This window comes from Enhydra lutris, unplaced genomic scaffold (genome assembly GCF_002288905.1).
Source record: "Enhydra lutris kenyoni isolate GAN:26980312 unplaced genomic scaffold, ASM228890v2 scaffoldscaffold42, whole genome shotgun sequence".
NCBI classification, from domain to species: domain Eukaryota; kingdom Metazoa; phylum Chordata; class Mammalia; order Carnivora; family Mustelidae; genus Enhydra; species Enhydra lutris.
Window position 1 is genome coordinate 3,581,620 of NW_019154126.1, and position 16,208 is coordinate 3,597,827.

General features: G+C 38.5%; 1 protein-coding gene and 1 pseudogene across 1 annotated transcript in view; both read right to left on the bottom strand.

The window, feature by feature from the left end:
• The window catches only part of LOC111155496 (MLLT10, histone lysine methyltransferase DOT1L cofactor), a 234,588-nt gene that overhangs the window by 121,978 nt on the left and 96,402 nt on the right, over positions 1-16,208 (bottom strand). The window contains exon 6 of the mRNA XM_022515655.1: positions 240-343. Coding sequence (XP_022371363.1) covers positions 240-343 — 104 coding nt within the window. The remainder of the gene's footprint in view (positions 1-239; positions 344-16,208) is intronic.
• Positions 5,406-5,749, bottom strand: LOC111155497 (annotated as a pseudogene).

Below are 16,208 nucleotides of genomic sequence, written 5' to 3' on the forward strand. Positions count from 1 at the left end.
ATAAAATGAAACTAAATAAAACATGAGAACCAGAGTCCACCTATTCAAAATTAATTCTGATAAATTCAATTACTAGAATCATCTTTATTATAAATAAATCTTTATTATATCTAAACATAGAAACTATCCCAACAGAATTTACTGTAAATATCTGGATACCTAAACCTTTAACTTACAAGGTATTCTCTTGTACAAAGTACAAGAATTTCAGTTCTGCACAATGACAGAAACATACTTACCATGTCACATGGAAAGCCTGTCGACATCCATGTTTATTACAGGTCATGCAAGCACCAGTGGCTGCTTTGCTTTCTCTTCCTTGTTCATCACAAATGTAGCAAGTCTTAGTATAGAGAAAATAAACAAAATCAAGCAAAAACCTTAAAGTGCTTTATAGATATGAATTTTACAATTATCTTCAGAAGTCAAGATTGGGTTTACTATCTAACCTGCTTTACTTCAAAATATGAATTCATTTTTTCTGACAGTAATCTAAGTTTTACAAATATGAAAACATAAACAAGGACATGGAGAGAGACCCAGTAGGGTCTCACAAAGGCTCAGTCTTCCTTAGGCTCAAATACCCTACACGAAAGAAGAATCTTCACAGGCACTGAGGTCAGGGGCCAGGAGACTGCCTACAACACCTTGGTCTTAAAACTTCCTCACCAATATTCAAATGATTTCTGTAACAAGAGTGTGAAAAGAGGTTTGTCTTTCGTTTCTGCTGGAAGAAAGCATACCTAAGGGAGGTTAACAGAGGGAGCTGGGACCTAAGAGATTAAGGATGGTCCTAAGTGACCCAACAAAATTTAGGCCATTTCAACTGTTCACAGGAATCCCACATGTGCTGTCATTCAGCCTGCCAACCTGACATACTGAACCTTAGAGAAAGACATTTGGGGGGGGGCGGGGGGAGAAAGACACTTTAGCTAAGGAGGTCAGAGATGTCTCTGGAGGAATTGGCCAATGAACACTCCCAGAAACTTTGACTGACATCTGGTCCTTTTCCCAGGTAAAAATAGATGATAAAATTATCAGCTGACTAGAAGTTGAGTTTACAAAAATTAAGGTCTATATAAAATCAGGTGATACACTTCTAAAAAGAAACCAACTTCTTTCTGCACACTAATGAGGTATAACCCAGCCAACTTCAATAGGACCACATGTATTTTTAAACCTAGAGAGGTTCCCTCCACTATGCACTGTGGTGCCAAATACCACTCAACAATATTTACAAGAACACAGTTCTCAAAAAAAGCCTTGTATCAAGTCAGGTAAATTAATTTGAACTCCTTTGTTGAAAAACAAGGACTCAAAGTGAACTAAATTGCAAAAATTATTTTATACCTCTAACAAGCAAAATCCCAAGTTACAACAAAACCAACCCAGATACACTGAATAAGAGCATCCTTACCCATTCAAATTACACAAAGAAAAGTACCAAACAATTATAATGGAAGAATGTAACATACATTTTTTAACCCACATATGATCAAGAATATTAAAAAAAGAAAAGGCAGAGCACAGTAACAAAAACAATAACATTTTATATAACAAACTTTAGGGAAAATATGCAATGGTCTTTAAAGGATCTCTCAGTAACTTCCAAAGCAGTGAAAAGACACCACCATTTGACCATTCTATAAAACTAAAAATTATGATGATATTAAAAAGAAAGGGGAAGTAGGACTTCTAGAGTTCTGGAATGGCAGAGTGAAGAGCTCCATCATGGATCCTCTCCCCAGTGAATTAACCACTTCACGGATTGGAAAAAAAAAAAAAAAAAAGTCTCTAAAAATTATCCTAAAAACATGCATCAAATAGTAGAAATTTTATTCAAAGAATCTACTAAATCTCAGTAAGAACAGTGAGAGTCTGTGGAACTTGAGTTATAATCTGCTCCTATCACACCCCACCACACATACAGCTTCGTGTGATGGAAATTACCCTCTGAATGGATGCGGTTTAAAAAGGCTCCCTCTCCCCCAGCTCTTAGCCTAACGCTATACTTTTACCCTTGGAGAACCAATCTCTAGTGACTCTCAACCTACTTAGTGCTATTAGCTCTCACTCGTAGAATTCCATCCTAACAAATGGCCAAGAATCCTGAGGCCATAGCATCCCTACCACAGCTTGCTAAAAGAATGGAAGTCCCAATGGTAGAACAAATGATCTGAGAAAACCAAGGGCTCAAATAGTATACCCTTCCCTCCTCCCAGCACCCTGCTGAAGTACATGTGTCTCTTCAGGAGAAGCAGAGTGTTTCTCCATCCCCAGTTCCAGAGGTTCTCAGAAAGGTGCAAGGAGTGAGCAAAGACCTCAAAAGCTCTGCCTGAGGTGACAAACTTTATTTGGAACAGGAATTAGGTGTTGGCAAGCAACTAAGACAGGACTGGTTGCTCCAAGATACTAGAAGAAGCATACACGTATGAGTGTTTCCAGTAGAAACTAACAAAACCAACCTGACGATTAACAGAGACAATGAGAAGAAGACAACAAATAAGGGCTCTCCTAGGTTCACATTCATCCTTGGGGATTCCAGAAGGCTATGTACATGTACAACTAGGTTGCACCCAACTGGGAAAAATCCAAGTGGGACTTGGGGCAGACTTAAAAGCATTCCCAAAGCCACACACAAATCCACAGCCAATAAGGTTCAAAGGGCTACCAGTTTGAAAATAAAATCATACTCATACATGATGGTCTGAAAGACTGTGTGCATCAGGAACAATTGGAGAGAGAAACTCAGATCTACTTAGAAAATAATCTCTAAATCACACACATTAAATGATAAAGGGTGAAAATCTAACTAGCTAATGGGGCTTAAGCACAATCTTTGACTAATAAAGTGGTTTATGTTGACCTACGGACAACCCTAAAAAGTCAGGCCTGTTTTGTTTTGTTTTTAAGGTACATATTTGAGCAAAACTACCTCAAACTATATATTCTTGGGAAAACAGACATGAGCAAATTAGCCCAGCCAAATCATTAAACAAGTAAGTGACCAAACAAACAACAGGACCCACAAGGAAAAGGAATGACCCTTCTACAGAGTGGCTATATTATCTAAAAAGTTGTTTCAAGAAAAAATTGTAAGACATGCAAAGAAACAGGGCAGTATGACCTATACACAAGAAAAAAAAAAAAAAACAGACATTAGAAACTGCCTTTGAAGAGGGGTCCAGATGTTGGACTTGAAAGACAAAGACTTCAATGAAATGTAAATTTTAGAGTTCAAAATTCCCTAGAGGGGCTCAATAGTAGATTTGAATTGGCAATAGAAAAAGAATTAAGAAACTTAAAAATAGACCAATAAACTGGCTCGGTTGAGAGAGCATATGACTCTTGATCTCAGGATCATGAATTTGAGCCCCACACTGGGTACACAGATTACTTAAAAAATAAATAAACTTTAGGGGCACGTGGGTGGCTCAGTCAGTTGAGGTCCAACTCTTGATTTCCACTCAGGTCATGAGCTCAAGGATGTGAGATCAAGGCCTGCCTCAGTCTCTGTGCTGCACATGCAGCCTGCTTAAGACTCTTTCTCTCCCTCTCTCTCTGCACCACCCCCCTCTAAAAAAATTTTAAAAATACACTTTAAAAAAAATACATCAATAAAGATTATACAGTACAAAGAAGAGTCATCTTTAGATTACACTACCTATAGTAGAGTCTCCAAAAAAATATTGGACACCATTATGTATGTATGTATGTGTGTGTATATATATATGAGAAAACCAGGAAGGGAAAAAAAGGGACAGAAGCTGTATCTAAAAGAAATAATGGCTGAAAACTTCCCAAATTTGATGAAAATCTATATCTGAAAAGCTTGATAAATACTGAGTCACACTCAAAATGATCAAAGCCAAAAACAACAAAACAAAACAAAGTCTTGAAAGCAACACAAGGGGTGCCTGGGCGTCAGAGTCCGTTAAACATCCAACTCTTGGTTTCGAATCAGGTTATGATCTCAGGGTTGTGAGAATAAGCCCCATGTGCTCCGCATTCAGTGAGGAGTCTGCTTGTCCCCCTGCCACATCCCCTGCTCATACTCTTTCTCTCAAATAAAATAAAAATTTTAAAAAGTAAAATAGCAGGCATAAATCCAACCATATTAATAATAGCATTTAATGTGATTACACGCAAAAGGAAGAGATTAATAAAGTAGACTTTAGAAAAAAAAGTTTCATTTACTGTCTACAGAAGGCATGTTTGAGATCTGAAAGTACAAATTAAAGTACAAATAAGGGGGAGCTTGGTGGCAGTCAGTGAAGTGCCTGACTCTTGTTTTTGGCTCTGGCTATGATCTTAGGGTCATGAGATCAAGCCCCACATCGGGCTTTATGCTCATTGTGGAGTCAGCTTGAGATTCTTTCTCTCTCTGCCCCTCCTGCTCGAGCTCCCTCTCTCTCTAAAATAAATACATTTCTTTTTAATTACGGAAGTACAAATAACTTAAAAATATAAAAAAGAAATACCATGCAAAGGGCAACCATAAGATGGCTAGAGTGGTTATCATTCTATCAGATTAAAAAAACAGACTCTTGAAACAACATATAATTAAAGAAAGGCACCTGAGTGGCACAATTAAGCATCCAACTCTTGATTTTGGCTGAGGTTGTGATCTCAGGATAATGAGATCATGCCCTACCTCAGGCTCAGCACTGGACATAGAGCCTGTTTAAGAGTCTCTCTCTCCCTATCCTTCTGCCCCTCCCTACCCCCACTCATGCTGTCTCTCCCCCCACCAAAAAAGATTATTAAAGATAAAGAGGAATATTTTTTAATTAAAAAAAGATCAATCCGGAGCGCCTGGGTGGCTCAGTCTGCCTTCCACTCAGGTCATGATCTCAGAGTCCTGGGATCCAGCCCCGCATCGGGCTCTCTGCTTAGCAGGGAGCCTGCTTCCCTTCCTCTTTCTGCCTGCTTCTCTGCCTACTTGTGATCTCTGTCTGTCAAATAAATAAATAAAAATCTTTTAAAAAAAAAATTAAAAAAGTCAATCCATCAGGAAGATAAAACAACTAAAACACATATATGTATGTGTATACATATATATATATATTGAGAGAGAGAAAAAGGAAACAAGAGAGCTCCAAGACATATCAATCAAAGTAGAAATAAGTAATTTGATAATTTTTAAATATTAGCTACTAGATCAAGGAGAAAAAGTTGTAAAATAACTGAGGATTATTGAGAAAATGCTCCCAAACAACAAAACTATATCTAAATAAAATGTCAAGTATGTGAATAAAGCTATACTCAAGCCAAATTCCTGGCCAGAGAAGTTTTCACTTAGGGAAAATAAAAGTTGTATTTTAACCTAATTTTTATTTTTTTTTTTACTATACAAGATATAATTACATCAGTTTTTCATCAATACACTAGTCATTTAATGATGATTATATTGGCCATTTCCATTGGCTGGCCAGAGGCTCTTCCACTAAAGGCTTCCATGATTTCCATTATATTATTTTTCTTGCCAGACTTAGTTCATTTTCAGCCTAAAGAATCACCTCTTGCAGCTGGGCACCCTAAAGCTGATCTTCTAATTTCTTAACATCTGATTCCACTTCAACCATACTCAACCTCTCATTTGCAATCTGTTCTGTATACTTACTACATGCCATTTTTGGGAATTTGCTCAAGAACAGCAAGAATCTTAGTGTACAATATTCTTAGCCTCTCATGTGGATTTCACAGCCAATTCCACAAGGCTGGTGGTCTTCTTCAGCAAACCCACCATGACAGTGTCGACAGGCAGGGACATAAAGCCCTCTTAACCTAATTTTTTAAGTTAAAGAAACAGGGTTCGTATGAAAAGGATTTAAGGGCCAGATTCCAATCCCATCTAAGAAGTAGCTAAAAGTATCACTCTAAACCTAACCTGAACAAGGCATATAAACTATAAAAACACAGTTCTTCCTGTAACTGAAAGGTACAGTTCTGAGGCAACCAAGCAGCCTAAAATCCAAGGGGATATACACTCTCCCCACAAATCCCTAAGAACTGCAAGATGTTCTGAATATCCACCAATGATATAGCAAGGATAAAGATGCGCAGATAAAGATGAAATTAGCTAAAATTTTAACACACTGCTAAAGGCTGACTGTGGGCTAGTATGACACTGTGGAACCATTCACAGGCTCTACTCCATAAACTTTTTAAAGAGGCTCACGGGGAGGACTGACAGCTAGGAGACAAAATCCTCAGAAATAATCTACTTTGATGGTGCAGGCATGATGAACCAAATCAGGTACTACTGATGGTAAGATATGAAATCCCACCTCCTACCTAAACACTCCTTTCAAAAGCCTTAAAGCATTTGGCAATCTGGAAGCAAACCCTGTCATATCCAAGGTATGGGTAAAGACCCACCATGCTTATGAAGACACAGAAAAAAATCTTTGCCCTTAAACTTTAAGAGAGGGAAAGGAAAAATTCCCAACCCTAAATTCCTACCCCTGTTAACAATGCTATTAGAGGTTTTCTAGTGCTGGGGGAGAGGCAGGAAGCCCTCCCTCTTGCTCACAAGTCTTTCCAAGACACAAATGTAGACCTGTCATGGGGAAGAGGACGGAATGCTGAAACCTTGAGGCCCAGAAATACAGGGCCTAACAAAGACTGAGGCTGGACCAAAACAACAGAGAAATCGCAAGCCCAAAACATCAAACAAAAGCAACTGAACACTAAGGGAAAAGCAGAAGTGTACCAGGAAGAAACTCAGCATGTCTGACAAAGCATCACCTCTTAAATTCATAATTTCATCTAAATATTGTAATCTCAGGGCACGTGGGTGGCTCAGTGGGTTAAGGCCTCTGCCTTCGGCTCAGGTCATGATCTCAGGGTCCTGGGATCAAGCCCCACATCGGGCTCTCTGCTCAGCAGGGAACCTGCTTCCCCCTCTCTCTCTGCCTGCCTCTCTGCCTACTTGTGCTCTCTCTCTCTCCCTCTCTCTCTCTGTCAAATAAATAAATGAACATCTATAATAAATAAATAAATAAATAAATATTGTAATCTCAAAAGTTCCACATCTCATCTTCTGAATCATCTAAATCAGGTGAGGGTGAAACTCTGGGTATGGTTGATCCTGAGACAAAATTCATTTCCATTTGTGACCCTGTGAAATAAGGAAAAGTTATCTGCTTCCAAGATACAGGGGTGGGCTAGGTATAGTATAGACAGTCCCATTTTACTTTTTTCATTTTTTTTATTTTTTTAAAGATTTTATTTATTTATTTGACAGAGAGAGATCACAAGTAGACAAAGAGGCAGGCGGAGAGGGAGAGAGGGAAGCAGGCTCCCTGCCGAGCAAAGAGCCCGATGCGGGACTCGATCCCAGGACCCTGAGATCATGACCTGAGCCGAAGGCAGTGGCTTAACCCACTGAGCCACCCAGGCACCCGACAGTCCCATTTTAAAGGGAGAAGCTGGAAGGAAAAAGGAATTTACTGAAGTAAAGCAGGTTTGTAATTCAATAGGATACATCTGGTCTGTCCTTTAAGCCCACTGGGGTAGCCTGACCCTTGGTCTTCCTCTAATAATATCTTATATTTAGGTTGAGGGCTGGAGTATTAGGTATTTTGCTTCCACAATGTTTGTGTTCAGCCCCCGGCTTTTAGACTTATCTGTTCACTGGTGCCACAGAGGCTGATTTTTCTCCATGCTCTTCACTTTACCACACTTTTTTTCCCCCCGCCAAGTCCCAAGTTTGTTCTGTTCACTGTACAACAGGCCAGTAAGTCAAGAGGCTGATATTTGGGTAGGAAAGAGATTTTATTCTGAAAGCAAGCCAGTCAAAGAGATGGAGGACTACTGTCCCAAAGAACCATCTCCTCAAGCATGAGATTCAAGCTTTTATGTTAGGAAGCAGGGGGGAAGAGGTGGGGGGAAGTTGGGAGTCAAAAGGTGACTGATGTCTGTACACATTCAGGGTAGGTCAAGTAACTTCTTTGTTCTTGGTCAGCTGAACTTTGCGTATAGAAGTCTGGTAATATTGTTCCTGTAAACCTTAAACATAGCCTAGTCATTTCTATATATACTTCCTCATCTCCTTGGGTGAGGTATATTTCAAGTAAAAAGCAGTTTTTGCAAATTTTAGCTGTAACATGCCTACGTGCAGGGCTAAGCAAAAATTTCTAAGTTTAGGTCACAGTAGCAAGGAAAAAAGCAACAATATGGAGTCAGACACTGATACTAGAATGAATTAAGACTTTGGAAGATGGTGGGGTACCTGGGTAGCTCAGTGGGTTAAGCCTCTGCCTTCGGCTCAGGTCATGATCTCAGGGTCCTAGGATCGAGCCCCGCATCAGGCTCTCTGCTCAGCAGAGAGCCTGCTTCCCCCTCTCTCTCTGCCTGCCTCTCTGCCTACTTGTGATCTCTCTCTCTCTCTCTCTCTCTCTATCAAATAAATAAATAAACAAACAAACAAATATAAATCTTAAAAATAAAAAGACTTTGGGAGATGGTAGGATGAAATGAAAGTATTTTGCATGTGGTAAGAACATGAAGGGAGGTAACAGATTACTATATGCTGGATTATGTCCCCCAAGAAAGGTATGTGAAGACTTAATAGCCCCAATAACTCAAAATGTGGTCTTACTTGGGAAAAGGGTCACTGCAGATGTAATTAGTTGAGATGAGGTCACATTGGGGCAGGGCAGGCAGGCCCCTAACATTCAACATGACTGGTCCTTATAATAAGAAGATGGCCACTTGAGGATACAGAAGCAAAGGAATAACACTGGGGTGAAAAAGCAGAGACTGGGGTGATAAATCCGTAAGTGAAGGAATACCAAGAACTGCTATCTACCACGAGAAGCCGGGAGAGAGGTCTTGAACAGATTCTCTCTCACAGTTCTCAGAAGGAACCAATGCCAATACGTAAATTCTAGACTTTCAGCTTCCATAACCATGAGAGAATAAATTTCTATTGTTTAAAGCCACTCAGTTTGTTGTACTTTCTTATGGCAGCCCTAGGAAACCAATAAAGAGGCTGTACGAAAAACTGGCTATGAGTTGGTAATGTTTTAAAGTTGGGTGACGAATTGCGATGGAAGTAGTTTCATTTTATTATTGTTTATCTTCTGATAATTTCTAAAACAAATACTTATATTCTTACAGTATGTAGCATAAAAATGAAAACTTTGTAAAAGCATAAGTAAAAAAATTAGAAAACATTTGAACAATACAATTAGAAATAAACCCTAAAACTGCTCTTTATACCAGGTACAAAAGAGATCAATCAAGAGCTTGAAGAAAGGTAAAAATCCCAATGGAATGTTCATAAGAAGAAAACCCAACAGAAATGAGGTGACACACAAAGTATTCAACACCTTCAAAAAAGTGAAACTAATTTGTAAAGGAAGCATCAAAGTTATTTCTATACTCTTATAAAGACCTATATTATATGCCCCCACTGTCATAGAGCACACCAATCCAGAAGCCAACTTTTTTGCAGCTACAATGCATTCCTTTGTTACCTCAACCTTGTAGAAAAAGAGATGGTAGATACAAAAGGTACCTGTCTTATCCCCTTAAAAAAAAAAAAAAAAGTCACATGCTGTGTTAACTAGGAATTTGGGTGGTCACTGTTTCAGAGCAGGCCAATGCTTTGAACTTTCAAAGAGAAAAATTAGACCATAATGGATTTTAAAAATATTCTACAACTTTGTACCTTGAGAAAAATCCCTATCAGCAATAGTAACCTGATCAAAATTAGAACTTACTGCTAGCAGCTTTACTTCTACTTGAAACTATTTCATGATTTTCTATTACCTGGTGCTGCTGAACACTAGTTGGGTGAAGAAATCTCATTATTCCAATTTCAGACCCAAAATGTATCCTTATCACTTTTTTCTCATACCTGGCACCTCTGATCATCTTATTACTCCTTGTAATTACAAATACAGACATATTTATATGGCCCTGTAAAATAAAACTTAAAAGTTTCTCTTTTAAAATACTAACGTACTCTGTTTCCCAGCCTATATAACCTCCCAATTTCCATACCCTCTCTCTGAACCTGCCTGTTCTTTTTTTTTTTTTTTTAAGATTTTATTTATTTATTTGTCAGAGTGAGCACAGGCAGACAGAGTGGCAGGCAGAGGCAGATGGAGAAGCAGGCTCCCGCTGAGCAAGGAGCCCAATGTGGGACTCGATCCCAGGACGCTGGGATCATGACCTGAGCCGAAGGCAGCGGCTTAACCAACTGAGCCACCCAGGCGTCCCTGAACCTGCATGTTCTATTTGTAACCTTGCCATTTCCTTTCTAACAAGTTAATAAATTGACTTGCATTCAATATAATTTGGCCTAAGAAAAAAAATTTTTTCACAGAACAGAATGCTTAACCCAGTAGCATGGAAGATAACCATGAAGAAAGCTCCATGCTACTGGATTGATGAAGGCAAAGACCTAACCTCTATAGTATGTTGTCAGAGTCTTCCCATAGCTGTGGAAAAGACCATTCTGTCAACATATCCAGATATGCAATTCAACTTCTATTTTCTTCACACAAAAAAAGAATGGACCATGTGTGTACTCTTGCACAAAAGACATTCACTTCTTACAATCCTTACATGTTTAATTTCAACATTATGGCTTTTAGTGCTACAGATAGAGCCATTATGGCAAATGGACTTTCCCTCTTAAAAGATAGTATCTGACGATGAACAAAGTCATTTTCATCTTCCATGTGACTTGGAATACTGCAAAAGAAGTTGTATCATTTTGCCTTAGATGTCTCACTTACAGCATGCAGAAAATATCAGATTTTAGCCACCTGTGAAGAAAGAGCCAGAATAAGGGTAATAGCTATCACTCTGTTAATTTTCTGAAACTTGCTGAAAGATTTTGTGACTGTGATGTATAATTTCCTTAGTACTATACAACTGCTCTGTGCATAGGTACAGAGCTCTGTGTATACAAAGAATGATCTCGGCATGCCTGGGTGGCTTAGTCAGTTAAGCAGCTGCCTTCAGCTCAGATCATGATCCTGGGGTCCTGGGATCAAGCCCCACGTCAGGCTCCCCATTCAACAGGGAGTATGCGTCTCTCTCTCCCTCTGCCTGCTTGTGAAAATCTTGAGAAAAAAATGATCTCTGCATTACAAGTACAGAAAAATAAGAGCAATACTATAATTTGGTGCATACTATAAACAGTTGCCCCCTGAACACGCAGGTTAGAAGTCTCCATCCCCCATGTAGTTGAAAATCAGGTGTAGGAGCACCTGGGTGGCTCAGCTGAGTGGCTGACTCTTTTTTTTTTTCTTTTTTTAAGATTTTATTTATTTATTTGACAGGCAGATCACAAGTACACAGAGGGAGGCAGAGAGAGAGGAAGAAGCAGGCTCCCTGCTGAGCAGAGAGTCGGATGCGGTGCTCGATCCCAGGACCCTGAGATCACGACCTGAGCCAAAGGCAGAGGCTTTAACCCACTGAGCCACCCAGGCGCCCCTGAGTGGCTGACTCTTGATGTAGGCTCAGGTCATGATCTCAGTGTCATAAGTTCGAGGCCTGCATCAGGATCCCTGCTCAGAGGGGGAGTCTGCTTGTCTCCTTCTACCTCTGCCCCTCCCCCATTCATGAGCAAATGGTCTTGTGTACAAGGGCACCCACGCACTCTCTCTCTCTCAAATAAATAAATAAATCTTTAAAAAAATAAAATCCAGGTATAACTTTTGACTCCCCCAAAACTTAACTAACAGCCTACTGTTTACCAGAGGTCTTAACACATATTTTGTATGTTATATGTATTATATACTATAAACTAGATGAAAAAATGTCATTAAAAAATATCATCAAAGAAAATACATTTAGGTACTGTACTGTACTGTACTGTACTTAGCAGAAAAAAATCGAGCAACTGTAATCCTATATAACCTATTTACTTTTCAAAGACTCAATTTTTTAATCACCCTGTATCTTGCCACCACCCCCCCCCCAAAAACTGTGAAGTCTGTGTGTTTATAAATATTTTCTTGTCACCAATACGAAAAGACAAACTGAAAAAAGTACCTGCGGTATATTCAAACAGAACTTTGGTATCATTATTTAAAGAGTTCTTAACTTTAGAAAACCTAACAGTTTAAAAGAGAAGGAGAACATTGGCAACCTCTTTCATCTCAGCACAGCAGCTTCTTCCTGGACACATTGCCAAAGCAAGGGAAGCAAGGGCAAAAATGAACTATTGGGGGGCGCCTGGGTGGCTCAGTTGGTTAAGTGGCTGCTTCTGGCTCAGGTCATGATCCCAGGGTCCTGGGATCAAGCCCCGCATCAGGCTCTCTGCTCAGTGGAGAGCCTGCTTCTTCCTCTCCCTCTGCTTGCCACTCTGCCTACTTGTGCGCGCTCGCTCTCTCTCTCTGCCAAATAAATAAATAAAAATCTTTGAAAAAAAAAAGGAACTATTGGGACTTCATCAAGATAAAAAGCTTTTGCACAGCAAAGGAAACAGTTAACAAAACCAAAAGACAACCCACAGAATGGAAGATTATTTGCAAAGGACATATCAGATAAAAGACATAGCAGATAAAATACCCAAAATCTACACACAACTCATCAAACTCAATACCCAAGGAACAAATAATCCAATCAAGAAAAGGGCAGAAGACATGAACAGACATTTCTGCAAAGAAGACATCCACATGGCCAACAGACACATGAAAAACTGCTCAACATCACTGGGCATCAGAGCAAACATCACTGGGCATCAGGGAAATACAGATCAAAAGCACAATGAGATACCACCTCACACCTGTCAGAATGTTTAAAATTAACAGGTCAGGAAACGACAGATATTGGCAAGGATGAGGAGAAAGGGGAACCCTCCTACACTGTTGGCTGGTGCAGCCACTCGGGAAACAGTATGAAGGTTCCTCGGAAAGCTGATAATAGAGTTACTCTATAGCCCAGCAACTGTGCTACTGGGTATTTACCCCAAAAATGCAAATGTAGTGATCCAAAAGGGCACACACACCCCAGTATTTATAGCAGCAATGTCCACAATAGCCAAACTACAGAATGAGCCTAAATGTCCATCAACAGATGAATGGATAAAGAAGATGTGGTATATGTATATATATATTTATACACACATACACACACACACACACACACACACACGATGGAATATTATGCATCCATCAAAAAATGAGATCTTGCCATTTGCAAAGACATGGATGGAACTAGAGGGTATTATGCTAAGCAAAATAAATCAATCAGAGAAAGACAATTAGCATATGATCTCACTGATATGTGAAATTTGAGAAACAGGGCAGAGAATCATAGGGGAAGAGATGAAAAGATGAAACAAGACAAAACCAGAGAGGGAGACAAACTGTAAGAGACTCTCAATCTCAGGAAACAAACTGAGGGTTGCTGGAGTGGAGGGATGTGGGATGGCTGGGTGATGGACACTGGGGAGGGTATGTGCTGTGGTAAGGGCTGTGTGTTGTGTAAGACTTATCAATCACACCCTGGGGATAAAAATATATTATATGTTTATAAAAAATAAAATTTAAAAAAAAAGACATCAATCACAGACCTATACCGCTGAAACAAATATATTATATGTTAGTAATTTTTAAAAAAATAAATAAAATTTAAAAAAAGAAAGACACAAAAAGATTATCCTGATGACCTGACAAGTATTAAAACAAAAAATAACTGGACATCATTTTTAATTATCAAATTAACAAATATTAAAACTGATAAAAACCTGGGTGCCTGGGTGGTTCAGCTGGTTGAGCCACTGACTCTTGGTTTCAGCTCAGGTCATGATCTCTTAAGTCGTGGGACTGAGCCCCACCTCAGGCTCCGCATTCAGTGCACAATCCGCTTGAAGATTCTCTCCCTCTGTCCCCCACCCCCGCATGCACGTGCTCTCTCTCTCTCTCTCTCTCTCTGTCAAATAAATGAATAAATCTTCAAAAAAATGATTAAAAACCAATATAGACAATGGTGTGGTAAAAATGGCATTTTCATAAATTATTAGCTATATAAATTTGGAAAGCAATCAGGCAATCTTATCAGAACTTTAGAAACAGTATAGTCTATAACACAATAATTCTAACTCTACAGTTCTAGCCAAAAGAAATGATCCAAAACACAGAATAAAGGACATAGTGAAGCAAGATTCCTGTCATGCTTTAATTTATAAAAGAAAAATACCTCAGTAATATGGGAATATTTAGGCAAATTATAACATAAACATTAGAGTTAGAGTCATCCAAAGTAAAGAGCCAGGAATAAAATCTGTGTATTTGTCATTATTATAACTCTTACTTACAGATTTTTTAAATGCCAAATATTAAAAATGTTTATACATTAAATTTAAAATGTATCATTTTCGGGATAGAACTGCAAAACAGGCTCCATGCTCCGTGCTCCACTCTGCTTGAGATTCTCTCTCCCCACCCCATTCCTCCCCGATTATGAGCACACTCTCTCTCTAAAATGAATAAATCTTTTTTTAAATTATAATTAAGTGTATTATTTTTAAATACATCAAGTATTAAACTATTTATTTATTATCTGATGTAATCTAAAATTCGATAATTCTCATTATGACTGGGAAACGAATTTGAGGATGTATCAAGGAGTATTCTTATAATCTTCCAGAAACAATATGTAAAATATTGTATTATGTTTCAAGTGTGTATTATTCTGTAGAAAGAATACTTATGTTTTATCAGAATCTTGAAGACCCCAAAAAAGTAAAGAAACACTAGTTTGGAAAAAACTGCCTTCAAAGTACATTGTCTTCCTGGACACCTTATACACTTTGCTAAGACTTACTGCTTTAAAATCAAACAACTCAAACAGACCAGTTTACGCAATTTTATTCATCATGACTCCATGCTGTAATAACATATACCAAGAGTTTAGCCCTAACTCAACACATCAGTTTTATATAATGAGAAAAAAAGAAAGTCCCAAAATACAATTAATCCCTGGCTCTGTTTTTTATAAAGTCATCAACTAATCGTAAATCACTTTTTTTTTTTAAAGACTTATTTATTCACTTCAGAGAGAGAGAGAGTATATGGGCACCAGACAGATGGGGAAGGGGGGCCCAGAGGAAGAGACTCTCAAGAAGACTTCCTGCTGAATGCGGAACCAGACACAGAGCTTGATCTCATGACCCAGAGATCATGACTTGGGTCAAAATCAAGAGTTAGATGCTTAAGGAACTAAGCCACCCAGGCACCCCTTAAATCACTTCTTTTAAAAACTGGCCAAAAACTCCTTTGTGAATTATTTTTTAAAAAGACAGAAATTCTCAAGAAGTTTATGCAGAACACTATACATTTTATAAAAACTAAGGAATCACCATATACAATTTGGCATATCTACATCAGGAACAGTTTATAGGCTTTTACGTAGTTTAAATGGACATTTATGAGACAGAAGGTAAGAGCACCTAAACAACTCCTACCTCTTCTATACGATTGTCCATATCTACGCTCAATTTCTAATGGTGCAGTGGTAACTAGGTACCCATGCTCTGCTAGGTGAAAATGGCTTCAAAGCCCAGGTACCTAGACCAGACTTGCTCTGTTAAAAATTTAGATCTTGGACACTGAGTCAAGTTACTTATAGAGAACTCAGATAAAATGAGAAGCAGAATTACAAATTATGTGAAAGTAAGAAGAAAAGACTGTAGGACCCACAGTAAAGACAGAACAGACAGTATTCAGTCTGTGACTTTCTAGTTCCAGGTCCAACTCCCCATGTATGTGGTTAAACTGCCTTTCAGCCAACCCTATTTGTAGCTAGTTTCAGTAAATTTAATTTCTGACCAGGATAAAGTCTTTGTGCTTAACTCTAACCCCATTATAGTATTTTTTTTCTATGGATAAACCAAATTTGTCAAGTATGACTTGCCTTGTCTTAAAATATTGCCTGGTATTCTCCCTTTAAGTACAGATTCTAATAAAATCTTAACTCTTAATTAATTATATTAGCAGATTATAACATATTAACATCTATCATCTAGGGAGTGCCCAAGACATCAAACAAACATGAAAAAACTGATAACTGGCAATTTGTATGTTAGTGAGATTAAGTTTGCTCCCATAAACAATTTTAAGTTAACTATTGCATATTGGCATTTCCAGTTTAGCCTGGACTGCTGTCTTTAAAAGTAAGAGGAGAAAAGAAGTAACACAAAAGAAATTATACTGACATTCTTCCACATTCCTCAGTAA